Source organism: Histoplasma capsulatum, genomic scaffold, assembly GCF_000149585.1.
Source record: "Histoplasma capsulatum NAm1 scaffold_1 genomic scaffold, whole genome shotgun sequence".
Classification (NCBI taxonomy): Eukaryota; Fungi; Ascomycota; class Eurotiomycetes; order Onygenales; family Ajellomycetaceae; genus Histoplasma; species Histoplasma mississippiense.
The window spans coordinates 2,595,128-2,607,362 of record NW_001813982.1 but is presented as its reverse complement, the minus strand read 5'-3'; the positions used below and the strand labels follow the sequence as shown (position 1 = coordinate 2,607,362).

Here is a 12,235-nt window from a genome sequence, read left to right as displayed (position 1 = left end):
ACGGGTAACGTGACTCACCACCTATTGTGGCGGACGTAAAGCTTGCGATAACAGAATTTTCTGCCACCCCCTGAAAAATAGTAGCAAAACACCGCAGAAATAACCAAAATATCCACGTCTAAAATCATTCAAATATCATCCAATCCATTCAAATACGCACCTTTATCATCAAATCTGCCAATATGCCCCCCCAGCTCAGCGAATTTACCACCAATGAGATCGTACGCCTTCTAAATGATGGTTATATGCCTGCTCAGATTGCGCGGACCATTGAGTGCAGTCTGGCCACTGTATATCGAATCCAACGAAATATTCGCTGCTTTGGAACTGCTAGAAGTCCTCGTTCAACATGGGGTGTAAAGCCAAAGATCACACCGGATATCTTGTCAGGTTTGGAGGACTTTTTTGAGGCATATTCAACTGCATATCGCGATGAGGCTGTCTGCTTTGTGAAGGATGAATTTGATGTTGATATCCACCCTCGATCGATATCTAGATTGTTGAAGAAACTGAATTTGACATGGAAGAAGGTGATTAATTATTGCAATTGTCACTTATAGAACCTGCTAATCTGTCAGTTCTATTTGATATAGGTTGAACCTGTGGCCAGTCAACGCAACGAAGAACTTCGAGCTGAATGGCGTATTCAAGTTACTCAGTATCAACCTGATCAACTTATCTTTTTAGATGAGAGTGCTGCGAATGAACGTACTGCAGATCGACGATATGGATGGTCAAGCAGAGGATTCCCTTGTCGCATTAGAAGGCCCTGTAAACGATCTCGCAGATGGTCAATCTTACCTGCAATAAGTGTCGATGGATATCTTGATTATGATATATATCAGGGGTCCTATAATACAGAGAGGTTCAATGAGTTTGTACGTGTCCGGATACTGCCCAAATGCCAACGAGGTTATCACTACTTAGTGATGGATAATTGCTCTTCTCATCGTTCACAAGCACTGCGAGATCTCTGCAGAGAAGCTGGCATTGGACTTTTATTCTTACCTCCATATTCTCCTGATTATAATCCTATAGAGGAGTCATTTCACGCGTTGAAAGAATGGATTAGAAGATACAGATGTCAGTTAGAGAATCAGTTTGATGGAGATTTTGAAGCCTTCTTGCATCATGCAGTTGAGAATTTCATGGGAGAAGAAGATGCAAGAGGATATTTCAGATCGGCTCATATAGGATAGTATTGTAAAATTTAAAAAGATTCAGATTACAATTCAATTATGATGATATATAATATCTAAGTTTCAAATTCAGAAGCAGAAGCAGTATGAAGTCTGCTGTCATCATTACAAACAGCAGATAAAGACAATTTAATCTCCTTCAACTGTGACTGCCAGATAGAACTCTTTAACCCATTTCTTATTATCGAGAATATACCCATTCCAATATTCAACTGAACCACCTGCTCATTTGTCATTGTCCGTATATGATCCAGTTCAAATCCTTCATTCTGAATAATGCTCTTTGCAGTTAAAAGAGCTTCTGCTCTTCGAGGTCTCTCTGTCATCAACCAGTTGAAGAACTCATCAATAAACAGATCCGCGTGTTCACCAAACTGAGGGATTGGACTACTTCGAATAGGAGGCAGGTTCGGATTCGATGGCAGGTTCGGATTCAATGGCAGGTTCGGATTCGATGGCAGGTTCGGATTCGATGGCAGGTTCGGATTCGATGGCAAGTTTGAATTTGATGGCAAGTTTGAATTCGATGACAAGTTTGAATTCAGTCCTCCCATGCCTCCCATTCCTTCCATCATATATTTCATCACCATCACATTGATTATCTCACTTGGAGACACAATATTAGATGAAGAAGGAGTTGAGGGAGATATTGGATACGATAGAAGCTGACAGTCATATCATTTGTTGTGACATTCCGTAACTTGATCTTTATAGGCTCCTTTATCCCATTGATAATCACCCGTTCATACAGCTGAATGAGATCTCAGGCTCAGGGGTAGGTGTTCGCAGAAATCGAGGATCTTCTGACTGTGTCTCCTCCTCCTCCTCCTCCTCCTCCTCCTCCTCCTCCTCCTCCTTATCCTCCTTCTCATCATCAGTTGGATTCTCGTCATTATCCGGAACATCCGGAACAGGCGGTTTGGACAGACGAAGGCGCAGGGTAGTTGGAGTCCTTTTACGAGCTTGCGAGGCAGTAGAACGGTGGGTGTTGCGGGGCATATTGGCAGATTTGATGATAAAGATGCGTATTTGATGATAAAGGTGTGTATTTGAATGAATTGAATGATATTTGAATGATTCTAGAGATATGTGGATATTTTGATTATTTTTGCGGTGTTGTTCTACTATTTTTCAGGGGGTGGCAGAAAATTCTGTTTTCGCAAGCTTTACGTCCGCCACAATAACGAACTCATCCACCCAACGAACTCCTATTTTTTCCATGAATCCCTGCAACTCTTCAACTTCAACCACCCACCATGCCACCCAACGAAGCAATTATAGAGCAAGCGATCGCTCAATTGAATCGACAATTGATTCCTAAATATGCTGAGGTTGCAAAGGAATTCGGAATCAATCGCGTTACCTTGATGCGGCGGTTCAAAGGTCAACAGGTCTCCAGAACAGAGGCAACATCAATCTACTGTCAGAATCTCACGAATACTGAAGAACAATGCCTCCTATTTCATATTAATCAGTTATCCAATCACGGCTTCCCTGTGACACCTCAAATACTGCGCAATTTTGTATTAGAGATCACCAAAATGCAAGTAGGAATCAACTGGGTGTCTCGCTTTTGTGAGCGGCATAAAGCAAAGATCAAGAGCATCTATCTTCGTGCTCTGGATCAAAAGAGAAAGCAGGCAGATAATAGCTACTATTTTGAACACTTCTTTACTCTTGTAATTGCAGTTTTTTTGCTTCTTTTCGTGTGCAATTCCATGAGCTTTTTGCTGACTTCTATTGAATAGTTGCAGGAGAAGATCAAGCAGTATAATATCCTACCTCAGAACACCTACAATTTCGATGAAAAAGGCTTTCTTCTTGACCTCCTTCATACCCTCAAGCGAATCGTTTCTATAGAAGCTCTCAAACGGAAGCATACAATTGGAGCAGTGCAGAATGGCAGTAGAGAATTCATTTCTCTACTTGCTGGTATTTGTACAGATGGAACTACAATTCCACCTGCACTCATTTACCGCGGGGAATCAAGAGATATGCAAGATACGTGGCTTGAAGATTTTGATCCTAAAAAGGATCAGGCATACTTCGCTGCTTCAGAAAATGGATGGAGTAATGATGAATATGGGTTAACCTGGCTGAAACAGGTGTTTGATCCTCATACAAAGCAAAAAGCAAGAAATCATTACCGCCTGCTTATATTAGATGGCCATTCATCTCATATAAATATGGCATTCATTGATTATGCGGATCAGAATCGAATTTTGCTTGCTATTCTTCCTCCCCACTCTACACACCGTTTACAGCCGCTAGATGTTGGAATATATGGCCCACTTGCAAAGGCATATTCAGATCAACTAGATTCCTATACACGTTCTGGCTATGGCTTTATTCGGACTACAAAGCGAGATTTTTGGCGATTATTTCGTGCTGCATGGGAAATCTCTACAACTGCGGAAAATATCAAATCTGCCTTCATGGCCACTGGCATACATCCTATAGATCCTGCCCGCGTTCTCAAAAAGATTCAACCACGTCCACTTACACCCCCGGAACTGCTTCAGCAGCGTACACCTACATCTATATGAGCTTTGCGAGGTCTGATAAAGCAGGCAAGTCAACGTCACCGCCGACTTTCAGTTGATATTAAAAAAATTCTCCGTGCTGGGGAGAATATTGCTCTGGACAGAGAGGTTCTCTTAATAGAGAATAAGAATCTTCAGACTGCTCTAAATAATGAGAGAAGGCGACGCAAACGGGGTAAGTGTATGGGGTTGCTTAATCCATCAAATCCCTCACTTGCTCAATTCTTTTCTCCCACAAAGGTGCAGGCCGCGAGGGAGCAAGCAGATGCTAATGAAACTGCGAAAATCGATGATCAGGCACGCAAGGAGGATATGAAGCTTCAACAAGCGATTCTTCATGAGCAAAAGCAGGCAGAGCTCATGGAGCGGAAGGAACAATGTGAGAAGGAATGTTTAGAAGCTGCTCAACACCATGAGGAGGCCAAAGCTGCAGCTGCAGCTAAACATTGTATAGAGAAGCAACGGTGAGATGAACAGAAGCTTCAACTGCAAAAAGAGAAGGAAGAACATGCTGCTAAACATCATGAAGCACAGTTGGCAAAGAAGGCACTCACGGAGGCCTCAAAGAGGCCTACAAGAAGATCAACAGTGGGCTCAAAACACCGTAGAAGCTCTATACAACCTTCTAAAAGCGGTAATAAGTGCCGCACGCAGGCCCCCCCAGTGGAATCAAATGATATTCCTTCTCTGAAACCTTCTACGCCGCGATCCGATTCAACCGTTTCAAAACCACGAGTTCAACGTTCCGGGCGGATTATTAGGCCAAGCAATCGTTCTCTGAATTAATCATGTATATTTATATGATGTATTCTACATATAGTTTTAATCTTTAATAAATAATATTAATATCTTCTTGCATTGTTGTGCTACAGTTGAAAATTAACGGCTCTATAGAGCGCTTTTTGGAGTTCGTTGGGTGGATGAGTTCGTTGGGTGGTGAGTCACGTTAATGGTAAATAGTAAATCCGGACCGGCGCTGTTGCACACCTCGCATAGGACGCTTAGCACCCAGTTTTCTTTTTCCCAAGCTACCTACTAACCCGGCCTTTTCGCAGGAAGAAACAAATCCGCGCTATTCACAAATCAGACCACGAATGAACCAGCGGCGGTCGATCTATCATCTACTGATTGCATCCCAGGCATAAGGAATAGTACCGCTTTCATGAGCATGGACATTGCTATTGCAAGTCAACCCTTTTGGCTGACAATTTGCCAATCGGGTGCGACACAGCTACAATATGTTGTTGTAGCTTGCGATGCCTTACAACAATACATGCATCTTGTCTCAGTCGATCTAGGTCCATTGCATCCTGGATGATTGCGTCCAAACCAGGGGACTAGATGGATGCGGATTTACTACACAGAGTAGAAGATGACAAGCTTCCTTCAACAGCTTCTCAAATCGACATCATGTCAACAAGATCAACACCTGCGGCACAGGGTTGTGCATCCCTAAATGGGGAGAATGACGGCAAGCTCCTCCCATATCCACGTTATCCAGCGAAAGGGGGAGATGATGAAAGTTAGGTACCAGAGGTGTACTCGCATCTAGAAATGTGAGGACACTGTTCGACTTGACTTTTGTGCGGTGTCCAGTACAACAACATAAAAGAAGGGCAAGATTCGCTCCGAAGCCCACGAAATTCCTAGCTTTACAAACCCAATTCCTCATCCCAATTGAGGAACACTTACCGTACATCATCGCTCCAAACCGTCGCACATAATCCCATCCGTTTAGGAAACCACACCACCTATTCCAGAATGAACGCATTCAACAGTGCTGGCTCTTTGCCAATCCACACTACCTCATCCCAGATCTCCATTGTGGACGCCCCCTTTCCCGGCTTCAACAGCATCTCGGCGTCGGTACAGCAGCTCCTAGCTGGTCTCTTGTTTCTGAATACACAGAAAGTTCCCTTTAATGTTTTTGCTTTTTCTCACTCTCCCCTTTCGCCCCTCTCGCGCCTCTCGCCGCTCTCACCGCTATCACCTCTATCGCCACTATCGCCACGTTGTAATGACCTTGAGGCTCCTACAGATTCAAATACAGATGGCCCAATAGGGCACGGGTCGAATAATCCCACTCCCAAACTCTATTTCTCCCTCAAAACCAGCTGTCACCCGAGTCCCCAGTATCCACATACAATCGATTAAAAACTCGTAGCCCAGCGGATTCGAGATCCTGGACAACCACAGCTCACAGGGTTGAATAGCACAATGAAACGGGAAGTGATTCGAACACCTCCAAATGGAGCGAAACGTGCATGATATCTCTTTATTTCATCGTCGTCATATGACCACGTCTGAAAGAGCTGATTGAATGAAACAGGCGAAAACATCTACTCAAATTTGGGCTTTCTGTTTCTTCCACCTTTTTGCTAAGTTCCTCTTGCGTATGTCTCCAAATAGAATAGGACTTACGCTCTAAGGATCATCGCTGTGATGATGTGTCAGATTGATGTATCGCCTCCTGCCGAAACCGCTCCATTCATCCCTGCGTAAAACATTTTGATTGCGTGATGACCAGTCCGATTAAAAATGGCGATTCATAAAAGGAAGAGGAATATATCCTATATCCGGGAGACGGGTGTAAGTTCGCCGAGCTACGGAGATACGAGTTTACAAATTCATCACCATCAACCTCAGCTTCTGAGTAGCACTCGAGGCAATTCGTGTCCTTTATTGATTTTAACCTTAACCCGTAGTTATACCATGGACCAACACACCACAGACAATTGGATCGCAGTTTTAGGAATGCATGTTGCCTGTCATGGTGGTGGTGGCGTAGTTGACATCAAGCTTTTACCTCCACGAGGCTTGCATCGGCGAGGTTGAGCCTAACAACCAGTTACATTGTCGTTCGTTCTTAAGAACCCGAGTTGCGTACTCTTCTACGGAGTATACCACTTAACTATTCCCTACCTCCCCCACTCACTTGGACCCAAATAGGGAGAAAAATATGGCTCAATCATATTTAAGAAATCGCCCCTCCGTCGCCGGAGTGCAAGTAAAGGCAAAAAGTTTGGCATCCGACATGGGAAGTGCAAGACTACTTGGTACCAGTAGCTGACCGAGAAGAATGCGCAACGAACTACTAATAGTCCAAATTCCTGATGCAAGGGGAAAAAAAAAAAAAAAAAAAAAAAAAAAAAAAAAAAAATTCCCCAACGAAAAGCAAGTTACTAGTATGTATGTGTTCGGGACGCAAGACAGCTCCGCTTTCATACGCTTTCCAACAACCCCGCCGTATACGTCTACCCCCACCCATATCTCCCCCGAGGATGAAGTGGATGATATGCAAATGGACAGCTCAAATATTCATCTACCACCTCCCTTGCCAGTGTGTGTAAGACGGTGACCATTTGTATATCCCCCGGGTACATCAATTCCCCAAAATGCTCGCTGCTGTGTGTGAAACACTCAAAAGAATTGCATGGCAACATGGAGTTACAGTATTTCAAAAGAAACGTGGCCAAATGACACAACGCTCTTACTATAAGGTAGTGATTGAGCTCTCCGTCTGGCCCTGCTAACAATCGATCGATTGGGTTACGCGATTCCAACTCTCAATTGGTCAGGTAGTAGTACTCGTAGCTTCCAGCTTCTGGGTTTGTAAACCGTCGAGTAAATCCATCCTCTTCAAACACTCCTAGAGTGGAAATGGGTGAAATTGACGAGTTGCGCCTAAATCTGTCTTAGCATGGGTCACAGGCAAGACATCATCTTCCACCACGGCTGCTGGTGCGGTCGTTGCAGTTACGGTATTGAGAAGAAATCCGCCGACAGATATCAAATTGCAAACCAGAAAACTCGCATTTCAAGCTTGATCTCAATCGCTCGAAAGCAAGAACAGTCGGTTTGGAGAGTGAAATTTGACCGAACTATAGTTTGATGACCAAGCTGTGGATAAATGTACTGAGTAGTACAACGAAGACAAAAGCCCTCTGGGCATACGTTGATGAAAGAATGAGTGCTTGAAGTCATGCTGAAGTATGCGATGATTACTAGTACTATAGAAATATAGAAATATAGCGACAAGGTCATGGAACCAGAAGTCCAGAGGCCTGAATTGAAATGCCAACGGAGAACTGCATGGAGCTTCGACCCCGAAATTCTAGCTGGCTCTTTTTTTTTTTTTTTTTTTGGTAGATCTATAATGGTGTTAGCTTTTGTACGCCTCAAGATCGACCATTATCAAAACCTTATCGATAGCTGGTTAGTCGAATCGGCGAAGGCGACGGCGACGACGATCAACAAAGCAGCTTCACATCCTGGAGTTCATCGTGATGTGATGCGAGGATGGCGATGTCGGTTGTAGTAAGGAGAGGAAATAGGTAAATCTTCAAATGACCTAGTTAACTTTCTCCTCTGGATGATGCTGGAAATCAGCGACCTTCCACTCAAATATTGCGCTGGATGTAATTCTTGAGGGAACATATAAATTTTTCAGATCAGATTGCAACATCAAAGCATGAAAAAGTCATAAAATCTTTGAATAAATAACTTCATCAATTTCTAGTACTTTAATATAGAATTTGAATATATAGTAAAAACTGATGAAGCTACAATAAAATATAATATATCAATAAAGTCTATTTTCAAATTTGAAAAAAAAAGAATTATATATTCCATCAGTCTTGACAGCATTTTGTACAAACATTACATCCAGTAATCTCTGACTGGATGCAGAAGGGCAAAAATATTATATGTTTATGCCAGTCATGAACCTGGCTAGGCTAGGCACTCAGCTGAAACTGCATGAAGCGCTGCGGCTCTCATGTGCCCTCGCATATGACTGTGGCTTTAAACCCACATTGCAAGCAACAAACATGAACGTAGGAGACATGATATTGATGTGCAGACTAAACATCCTCAATCTCTCGGCATATCCTGGCTGAGCTGAAAAACACACTAGGGTGGTAGGTTAGCGCCGTTAGCGTTCTTTAAGCTATGGCAAGGATCGCATGGCCACCCTGTCCCATTGGACTCATATATTCCCAATAAAAATCATGAACTGCTTCGCGGAATTATGATCTCTTGATATGTGTGTGCTGTCATTGCCACAACCGGGATTAGAAAACTTTGCATCCTTTCTTTGTGGCAGTGAGATCTGATGTCTTCAGAAAATGAAGCAGATATTGTTTTTGCCTCTGGAAATGCATTGATGACCCCCCCTCCAAAGAGGTCCAGGAATCTTGCTCTTCAACCACCGTTGCTGAGTACGAGCTCATGAATATGTCTTGATCCGTTCCTTCTGAATGGTGGTATAATTAGTAGCCATATATATTGTACCTTGGAAGAAGATCTAATGGGCTTCTTCTTTGGCATAGGAATTGCCACCCCTTTACAGGAGAAAGCAATTGTTGTCAGTGATCTTCTAGACAACCCGATGGCGTTGGTTCAACTGAGCTGACCTTACTTAACCTAAGACAGCATCTGAAACTGTTCTTTGAGTTGTTTTAGCATCCATCCTCGGCAATGCAGGCTGGTGAGAATCAGGTCCACTTGCTAAGTTACCCCTCCGCCAAGCATGTCAACCGACCAGTTGGGGAAAATGGGGGGAGGAATGAGAACGTACAGGTTTTTGAGATTGGCCAGGTGTTTGTTCTCTTTTCCCTTTTAGTACTCTGGGGCAATCAGCAGCTTGGTATGGAATCCAGACGCTAGTCGGCGATGTGGTTGGCTGAGTAGGACGTGGAGTGTCAGAATGCGGCAAACTTTTGCTGCTTATGGAGATAATATTTACGCCTTATCAAATTGTAGTTATAATAAGCAGCCTTAGTACCCTTTCCGAGCCGTTTGTCCTTTTGTTGATTCGGGCCAGCTTCGCAAGTTTCTTTGGTCTTCGTCCCTAGGGTCCGCTGCCTTTTTCCATACACATTGTCAGTGAGGTCCACGGCACAGCAGGTCCAGGATGAGGACATAATAACGTTCATGATTTAAACCCGAAATCCTTTATCTCAATTGAAAAGAACCGCTTCTGTATTTAACTTTTATTATTACTTTGAAAAAACTTTACCCATATCCCATGGCTCCGACACATGAAGAGCAGCGCAGGCTAGCGCTCCCCACACTCCTGTCATATCTATACGTCCTAATACGCTCTTTCTGTCCTATTATCCATCACATTTATTAAGAGGCATAATAGATCACGGTATCCAGCATCCGAGTAACATAACACATCAAGATCTTGCTCCAAACTTCTCCGAGAAGCACATCACCACCGACAACGTTAATGAAAACGCCATGGGACAATTTACCACCGGGACGGTGAAACCAAGTCGTCAAGCTCAACAACTTGAAACGAGCGCATGCAGTCCGGCTGATAGAGCACCTAAAATGAAGTCATCGGGAAAGACCGCAACCCCATCAACCACACTGCTGAACGCTCAAACCCAGTCCTGGCTTCAACTTTCCAACCAGAGTTCGATGCTCCCAGCCCAACCATCTCCATTCCCAGCTGGCCTACCAAGGCTACAATCTGGAGTCTCACCAGGCGCTCTCCGAAAGACACCACCCGCACCTCACTGGCAACCTGAAGAAAGCACTCGTCTTGTTGACGGGCGGTCCAAGATCCATCCACATCCACATCCCTTTGGTTCCCCTGTGATGAAAAAACAACCTGTCGATTTTCCACAGGTTCAAAGGGAGGAGGTTCAGTTTTTCCCAAGGGCGGGGCCTGATAAGCGCCAGGCCTGGAGAAGGAGAATTCTCGAGTGTAATTAAAGGAAGTGGACCGCCTGTGCATAATTTTGAGGATCAACCACAGTTGTCGTCACTGCGCTTTTTATATCCACCGGGAGGAATTTTGCCCCAAGTTTCTAGTCCCCTTCCTTATGGTGTTGCTGTTTCTTGACGTTCACTCCTTACCTGACCATAGCCGACGGAAGTAAATAATGTCATCACCGCTCTTCAAGAATTGAAATGACAAAAGTCTATAATTCAAGTCGAATCTTTTTTTTTTTTTTTTTTTGAAAAAAGTAAATGAAAATGAAAATGAACAAACATTTTGAAAAGTGTCTTAATAAAAATTTCTTCTCTAACCACTTGTGAATGAGATCATTCTACAATAATGTACTCATTCTACAACACATTCGCAGGCGAGTTAGCCATTATGACATTGGCATAACGTAGAAAGAAACATCTGAAAATGTTTTTTTCAACTTAAAATCCTTCAACCGATCCAAAGCTCTAGTACCATTAGCCCCCCAAGTGCGGGCATGGCACGGGCAAATTCGAGTGAAATGGACGACTTTAAGGCGAAGAGCACATTGGATTAAAAGAGCCGTCCTTCTTTGTAGGAAAAAATATACTCGAAATTCGTGGGTATCAGTATAAAATGATGGTAGCTTTTGAACCAAGATTATAGAAGCTGGAAATATGAGGATGAGATCCTCTGAGCGCAGGTCATTGTGTCAATAAAGTAAGTATGGCAGGATGGGGATGTATAAAACATGCATCAAATGGAAGGAAAAGAAGGCAGCGTTGAAATAGAGCGTCTCACATGTAAGGATATTGTTTATCATAGGAAAGTAGATGAGATTATTACTCAGTACTAGGTATATAAACTTCTAGTTTCGAGCTGAAAATCGTTACTAGATCATTGATCATCTGTGTAAATTGAAATGTAAAAGAGATCATAATTCTCATTATTTTGACCAGCAGAGCAGTTGCTTGCTTAGCTAGATAAATACCACGCGACACACAACGTTATCCTAGAAAATCCGGTAGTGGAGGGGAGGCCCAACAAAACATTGATCCAAAAGAGTGTGTTTACATAACTACTGACTAATATCCCTTGCCCCAGACTCTGACGTTGCCAATTTCATCTCGGAATGCTTTATCACCAACTACTAGTAACTAGGATTCCTGACGACGTCCGCTATGTTTTCTGATTTCAGCAATGGCACGGAAATTGCCCGACTCCTACGCATCCCCAGACATTACACTCGTCAACCTCACACATCTTCTTGCTCGCCTCGAAAACAACCTCATATCTCCATCTGCAGATCTCAAACTCGTACATCGATCTCCCTACCATCGAGCTAGAGTTGGCGCTGTGAGCATACCGAGACAATTCCTACCTATACAACCCTGGCTATCTACTGACTACTTCTCAAAGAATATCGAGTACTCGCGGACCCTGCTCATGAAACTCGAACTCTCCCTTCCAAACATCAAAATCCAAGCTCGCAAACTCTCTCTCCAAACAAACCTTGCCCATAAGCGACAACAAATTAAGGCCCTTAAAGCCCGGCTAGATGAAATCACAGCCATAGCCGAAGCGGAGCCAGATACTCAGACATTCTCGTCGGACAATGAAGAAGATTTACTACCAACACCAAGCGATAGCACACCAGAAACCACATCTCCGCCGCCGCCAAAATGTGCAGATCTAGCGCCAACGAAGGAAGAAGAAACAAAATATGACGAGGAAGTAGACAAAAGCGAAGAAGGCCAGACTACCCAAGAAGGTAGACACAATCAAGAAAC

The 12,235-nt window shown here is 43.5% G+C and overlaps 3 protein-coding genes across 3 annotated transcripts in view; 2 read left to right on the top strand and 1 right to left on the bottom strand.

Moving 5' to 3' along the window:
• The window catches only part of HCAG_00745 (predicted protein), a gene marked incomplete at both ends in the record, with an annotated part of 3,163 nt that extends 965 nt beyond the window's left edge, over positions 1–2,198 (bottom strand). Inside the window, 5 exons of the mRNA XM_001543649.1 lie at positions 161–230; positions 713–769; positions 1,009–1,032; positions 1,313–1,805; positions 1,939–2,198. Of these exons, the coding sequence (XP_001543699.1) occupies positions 161–230; positions 713–769; positions 1,009–1,032; positions 1,313–1,805; positions 1,939–2,198 (904 nt within the window). The remainder of the gene's footprint in view (positions 1–160; positions 231–712; positions 770–1,008; positions 1,033–1,312; positions 1,806–1,938) is intronic.
• Positions 2,199–2,455: 257 nt separating this feature from the next.
• HCAG_00744 (predicted protein) lies at positions 2,456–5,269 on the top strand (the record flags this gene model as incomplete). Its single annotated transcript, XM_001543648.1, has 7 exons — positions 2,456–2,746; positions 2,954–3,725; positions 3,798–4,206; positions 4,272–4,330; positions 4,637–4,678; positions 4,798–4,962; positions 5,136–5,269. 7 exons carry the CDS (start codon positions 2,456–2,458, stop codon positions 5,267–5,269), a joined length of 1,872 nt encoding a protein of 623 aa, XP_001543698.1.
• Positions 5,270–11,645: 6,376 nt separating this feature from the next.
• HCAG_00743 (predicted protein) lies at positions 11,646–12,220 on the top strand (the record flags this gene model as incomplete). Its single annotated transcript, XM_001543647.1, has 3 exons — positions 11,646–11,801; positions 11,865–12,129; positions 12,204–12,220. 3 exons carry the CDS (start codon positions 11,646–11,648, stop codon positions 12,218–12,220), a joined length of 438 nt encoding a protein of 145 aa, XP_001543697.1.
• Between the last annotated feature and the right edge of the window lie 15 nt (positions 12,221–12,235).